General features: G+C 50.2%; 1 protein-coding gene across 1 annotated transcript; it reads right to left on the bottom strand.

Moving 5' to 3' along the window:
• Positions 1-1,980: 1,980 nt before the first annotated feature.
• Positions 1,981-4,328, bottom strand: HMGB2 (high mobility group box 2). Its single transcript, XM_050895827.1, has 5 exons — positions 4,260-4,328; positions 3,582-3,752; positions 3,269-3,414; positions 3,005-3,179; positions 1,981-2,514 (listed from the first exon to the last, which is right to left on the bottom strand). The coding sequence occupies exons 2-5, from the start codon at positions 3,729-3,731 to the stop codon at positions 2,362-2,364; spliced, it is 624 nt and encodes a 207-aa protein (XP_050751784.1). The 5' UTR covers positions 3,732-3,752; positions 4,260-4,328; the 3' UTR covers positions 1,981-2,361.
• Positions 4,329-6,342: the final 2,014 nt, after the last annotated feature.

Raw genomic sequence — 6,342 nt, 5'->3', positions numbered from 1 at the left:
AAGTTGTGCTGAAGCTAAATTAGCCCATTAACGCTAAATGAAATAGAACCCAAAAGCCATTTGGCCTCACTGAGGAAATTATTAGAAGAGCTCCTTTATTCTGAATTACCTCAAGATATGCTCTTATTCTGACACAATATTTAAAATTCTGTAACCCGTGCAGCTTTCTAGAACACCTGAAGGGTTATATTTTGTTTCAGTTTAAAAGCACTTGAGCAGAAGTAAAAAACATTTCAAATAATCAAATTAGTCAATTTACTCTTACGCTACTGCTCCAGTGCAAAAGATTATTTAAATCTAATCAGAAAGACTTCTTGAAGCATCACTTTTCTGTTCAGGGAGGGAGTCTGAGAATTGAGGGGAGGTGATGGTGCATTTCTACAAGGAAATCTGAACAGAATATGCTGAAAATGAGTGAGACCGGCATAGTCTCGGCTACACGCTATGACAGGGAATTGCCTCTAGCTGGAAGAATTTTTGAGTTAAGGATAAAAGTGCTCTACAATTGCAAACTCTCTACAGGAGAAAATGTTCTTGAACACTGGATGTACTGCACAGAGGACAACTGCCTCTCACTTCCAGTTCACGCCTGCGGCTTCCCAAAATCTGAGCTTGCAAAATGGAGCCATTGATCCTGCCTGTGCTGAGTATCTCTGGCAGGTCCAACATGTCAAACAGCAGCTAATTCTTCTGATACTACTTTAAGTATCTCAGAGGCAGGGTGTGGGGAGGAAAAAACAACTCTCAGTTTCTAAGACCTTCAAAGATTAGTACCTACTTTAGTATAAAAATGTTTGAATCGCCTTTATAGTTACCTTGTTTCCATACTTTCAGGAATACACAAAGTGTTTTTGTCAAGACTCGTGTTTCAGAAAGTGTTACGTTATCATTAACCTACCACACTGACATTTACCATGGTTATAGTGCTGAAATCACTTTTTATCTTACACATGTACAATGACTGTACATAAATTTATTTCAGAAGTTGATGGACAATAGGGACACAGTTTAAAAACAAAAAAAAAGCTGAAAGCCTGCCCTTTATAGTACTTAATATTTTAGACATTAGATATGTTTCAGTGCTGGGCTTTCAAAGGCTAGTAAAAGCTATTGCCTAGTATTTAGCTCAACAAATTAAACTGAAGCTATTAGTTTAGCTGTGGGATCTCCCATTTCCCACTTGCAAATATTGTTAGATATCTAGATTTAGACTTTTATATATACTAAAGGTTGAGTAAAAAAACTGAAGACCAAGAAATAGTGTAACTGGCAATACTGTTACCACCACAAACAGGAACGTATCAGGAGCATGTGTTTTTTACAAATGCAGCCTCTCTTTTCTGCAGGAATCTATTGGCATGTGCGGAGATAACATTCCAACGTTTCTCATGCTGTTCTGCAAGCTGTGTATTTTATGAGAAGCCACTAATACTGGGGCCAGGGGGAGAGGGAAGGAGTAGGGAACATCTGGGAAGACATACCTCTAACCACATCTGTCCTATAGCCAACTTTCCTGTCCTGATATGGGCAGCAGAAAAGGCCGGTGACCCTGAGCTCTGGGAGAGAAAGTTCCTAAGATTCACTCATTATCAGCTAATACACCAAGACAAAACTTCAAGACCTGTGCTTCAATACTTTGGGGAGAGAAAACAATCCAGAAATAATTATCAGCAACTTCAGTACTCAAAATTATGGATTTTTTTTTTTTTCCCTCTCGCAAGGTGATACAAGCATGATACAAGCAAATGCTAGCATAAGGAAAACATCAATTGCAACTAATGGTAGTGTATGTGGAACAGAGAATTGTGGTTAAAAAAGTTTAAACTCTTGTATGAACTCCAGGAGTCAACACTTCAAGAGACTTGCCAGTTTTGTGGTAACAGCAATAGCCCAAGAACAACGCAAAGCACTATCCTGCACAGGGCTTCAGCATTCCGGGAGTACCCAGCCTCTCGGAAACATCAAGAATACAAACAACAATCATGTACAACATTTTATTACAAAATTGTTAAAAAAGTAATACAATGCAATATACTACAAAATATACGATCAGCTATTAAGCTACCTCCTTTGTTTTACTTAGCTATAAAGAAACACCTGGCTATCAGTCACTGAATTTCAACAAAACCATTAAATATGCAGAAACATTCCACAACTTTTTCTTTTTTTTTTAAACCCAACTGTAGCAGCCCTCGGCTACTACTTACATTAAAAATAGAGGTCTCCCTACAAAGAACCACATTACCTATACACAATTCTGTACAGATTTTTATACTGAAGCTAACAATGAGCTGCACTTGAGTTCACATTCTTAGCAAAATATTGGATTTTGAGCATAAATCTTTACAGCAGGACATTCATTTATTCCTCATCCTCATCTTCTTCCTCCTCTTCGTCATCTTCCTCCTCCTCCTCCTCCTCTTCTGGTTCTGCTTTCTTCTTAGATCCTGCAGGCCTACCTGGGCCCTTTTTTCCTGCATCACTCTTGCTCTTGGCACGATACGCTGCAATATCCTGCAAGAAAGATGCTGTTCAGTTGCTGGCAATGTAACTCTGAAGACAAATTTGTACTGCTTCAGGGATTTAGTAATACTGTACTGTGCAGATCATATACAGTGTGTGCAGAAAAGCAGGGTTTCAACCTTAGCACTTTTATGCTTACACCTTTTGGCAAGAGAACGCACAATCCAGACAGTTTTAAGAATTTTATGACCGCAGTGCTTCGGAGTACGACTACGTGTATACTACGAAGCAGGTGACCTGTTTTCTGGAAGTAAAGCATCTTATTGGTAAAATCTCTAAACACGTAAAAACCACATCCAGGTTCACTGTAAGGGTTCCAGATGCCTCCCACGCCACACCTGTCCATGCATTCTGAAGCCTGACAAAGGCTGACATAAACATTCTGAATTATGAACCATATATGGTTTCGGTACAAAACAAGCGTCACACATTTACCGTGACCTCTACAACTTTAACCATTATTTCATCACTTTCACTGTACCTTTTCATATTTCTCCTTTAGTTTTGCAGCCTTCTGTTCATATGGCTGTTTATCTTTGGCCGACTGTTCAGACCACATTTCACCTAATTTCTTTGCTGTATCTCCAATAGACAAGCCAGGATGATCATTTTTTATTTTTGGACGGTGTTCAGAACAGAAAAGGAAGAACGCAGATCTAAAATGAGAGACAGTGATTAAAATTAAGTGTCAGACTATTAGAACTAATAGGTTTTTTACCTTTTTTTTGGTCATAGAAACACTCACGGTGGTCTTTTAGGAGCGTTGGGGTCCTTTTTCTTTCCCTTCTTCTCGCCTTTGGGAGGAACATAGTTTTTCATCTCCCTGTCATAACGAGCTTTGTCTCCTTTAGCCATTTCTTCAAACTTCCCTTTTTCCTTGCTAGACATTGTCTGCGGACACACGGAGGGGAAAGGAGAAGAGTCTGGGTCAGATAAAAGCGCCTGGTGACCCACTAACGTCTAAGCAGCAGCTGCTACCAGGGATCTTTTCCCAGCAGCACGCAGGGGCGGGGGCCGGCCCGGCAGGGCTCAGCACGGCTCGGCCCGGCCCCGCTCACCTTCCACCGCTCCGAGCACTTCCGCGAGAACTCGGCGAAGTTGACGGACGAGTCCGGGTGCTTCTTCTTGTGCTCCTCGCGGCAGGTCTGCACGAAGTAGGCGTACGAGGACATCTTGCCCCGCGGCTTGTTGGGGTCGCCTTTGCCCATGGCGAGGTCGGCGGCGGGTCCCTGCGGGAGGGGGGGCGGGTGGGAGGGGAGAGGCGGCGTGAGGGCGGGGCCGCGCCTCAGGCCGCTCCCGCCTCTCGCCCGCCGGCGCCTTCCCGCCCGAACACGCCCCCCCTTGCGGCCGCCGGCCCCTCCCCCGCCGCAGCCCCTCTCTCTCGCCCGCCCGCCCCGCAGCACCTCCCGCCGCCGCCGCCAGGCGCCTCCACCCGCTCCCCGCGGCCGCCGGCCCGCACGGCGCCGGAGCCCGCGCCCCCAGCCCTCCCTGGCGGAGCCGCCCGCCGCCCTCCCCGCGCGGCCGGCCCCACCCGCCCGGCGGGAATCCTTCCCCCCCCTCCCCGCCCGCCCTCAGCCCTGGGCGCGCCGCCCAGCCGTCCGCCCGCCTCGGGAACCCCGCGCTCCCTCGGCGCCCAGGACCGGCGGCGGCGCCCCCCTCCCTCCCGCTCTCCCTCCCCCTCGGCGCCCTCCCGCTGCCCTACGGCCTCCGCCGGCGGGGGGTGCGCGGGGCCTTGCCTGGCTGGGTGGGGCGGGCGGCGGCGGCGCAGGGCTCTGCTCCCTCCGCTGCTGCTGCTAAATGGTTTCCCGGCGGCGCACTTACAGCCTCTTGTTTTCCACAGCCCTACCCGCCACAGCAACTTGACCCGCGGCGCCCGGGAGCCCGCCCCCCGCCGCAGCGGATTGGCTGCCGCGCCGGTTCAAACTGCCTGCGGGCCCGCCCCCTAGGGCCGGGGCCGCCGGGGATTCGCCGGCTGCTGTTCCGACGTCAGTGGCCGAGCAGCTCCTCGGCTAGGTCGAGCGCGAGGGGGTCGTTAGCGCTCATACTCGTTGGAACCGGTTGGGGTGAGGATAGTGGAGGGGGCGGAACTAAAAGCGCTGGGCGGCGATTGGGGGAGAGGGACGGTTTAAAAAACCGCGGGGCCCCCCGCCATTGGCCGCCGGGGACTGTGCACGTTTTGATTGGGCGGAGCGGGATGCTGTAGCGTGGTTTAAAAATACAAAGGGAGCGAGGAGGATGGTGGGGCGGGCAAAACAAGAGGAGCCGCGGAAGGGGACGGGCGGGGGCTCGGGACGGGCCTCTGCCGGCGGCCTCGCGGGGCACGGCAGCGGGCACCTGCCCGCGGCCTGGCCGCCGGAGAGCGTGGGGCCCCCTCGGCCATACCTTCCTCCTGCCCGGGGGACCAGCCAGGGGCGGGCCGCGGCGGTGAGCGCGACCGTTCGTCCCTCGGGGTCGGGGACGGCGGGACTGCGGCTCCCCGAGCCTGGCGGGCGGCAGCCGCCAGCTGTAAAACTGGGCTCTAACTTGGGTTGCGCCGCCCGAGCGAGGCCCGTTCCTGGGGGGGCTGCGGGGCCGGGCTGGCGCAGCGTCCCTGCCCTCGCCCCGAGCCGACGGGCCGCGGGGTAACGGCCGGGGCGGCCCCCCCCCCCCCCGCGGGGCCTGGACTGCGCGGGGTTACAGCGCGGGGTGCCGCCGAGGTGCTGGGCCAGGCTTGCAGCAGCCCTCGGGCAGAGAGAGGCCTGGGGGGAACGTCTGCTTCCTCCCCTTGGGCTGGCGGGGTTTAAAAGAAGAGCCCGTGGCTGGTTGCGGGGGGTGGGCTTTCCCTCTCACGCCGGCCTAAAAGCACCGACGCTGGGAAGGGAAAGTGTCGCCTCTTTCCCTGTTTTGTTCTCCCTGTAAAGTGAAAGCCGCAGCAGTGGAAGGCCTGGGAGCAAAACTTAGTCGAAGATGGAACGCCTATGGTTTGCGTTAATGCTTTCAAGGGAACCGCCAGCAGTGAATCTGGCCCTTTCGGTTTGGGGATAAAACCGAAGTTTCCGTACAGTCATTTAGTCTATTTTATTGTGATTTGGCCCTAGTCTACACAATACAGGTTTTGCTGATGTTGGTTTACTTCTGTCTGGTTATTTTCATCCAATTCCCTAGTTAACATCACTTTAGGTAAATAGTAATCTAAGCAGTTTCTAACACTCTTGCTTTTTCAGGTGTAGTTTATAGCGCTGGTGAAAAGCAGGTTATAACTTTGCCTACTGAAGATGCTGTGCCTTTGGTAGAGTTTTAATCGTGTTAATCTAGCTTAATGGTGTAAAAAAAAAAAAAAAAGCCTTTAAAAGACAGCAGCAAGAAGCCCTAAGCCATCTGAGGGTATTGACTAGTTGCAGGTGTGAGATGGGTCAATGTCTTGATCTCCACAGTCTTTCCCATTCCAGATCTGCTCAGTGTAAAGAGTATTAAATAAGAAGCACTTATCAGGTTCAGTCCTTCAAGCTTGCTTGGGTTTTTTCCTCCCAACAAAGAGATGTTCACGCTGAACAGTTCACTAATATGGTAGTAAATGCCTCCTTCATCCGTATTTCATATTAAGCTTTATGTGTTTGCTCAAACTGCAGCCCTAAAAGACATAATGTAAACTGGAAAAAGTTAGTCAAAATCTTCTTTGAAGAGAGGGTAATTGGGAGGTAAATTGACAGAGCAATGCGGAGATATGTATTCCCTTTGCAGATGTCAAAGCCTGTCAGAAGCCAGTTATCCAAATTCTTATATTGGCTAACTTCTGTGGCTATTCCTTTTGATAGTGTTTAACCTACAAACAAAGCTTAC

The sequence above is a fragment of the Gymnogyps californianus genome, chromosome 4, assembly GCF_018139145.2.
Source record: "Gymnogyps californianus isolate 813 chromosome 4, ASM1813914v2, whole genome shotgun sequence".
NCBI lineage: Eukaryota > Metazoa > Chordata > Aves > Accipitriformes > Cathartidae > Gymnogyps > Gymnogyps californianus.
This window is presented reverse-complemented; position numbering and strand designations above follow the sequence as displayed.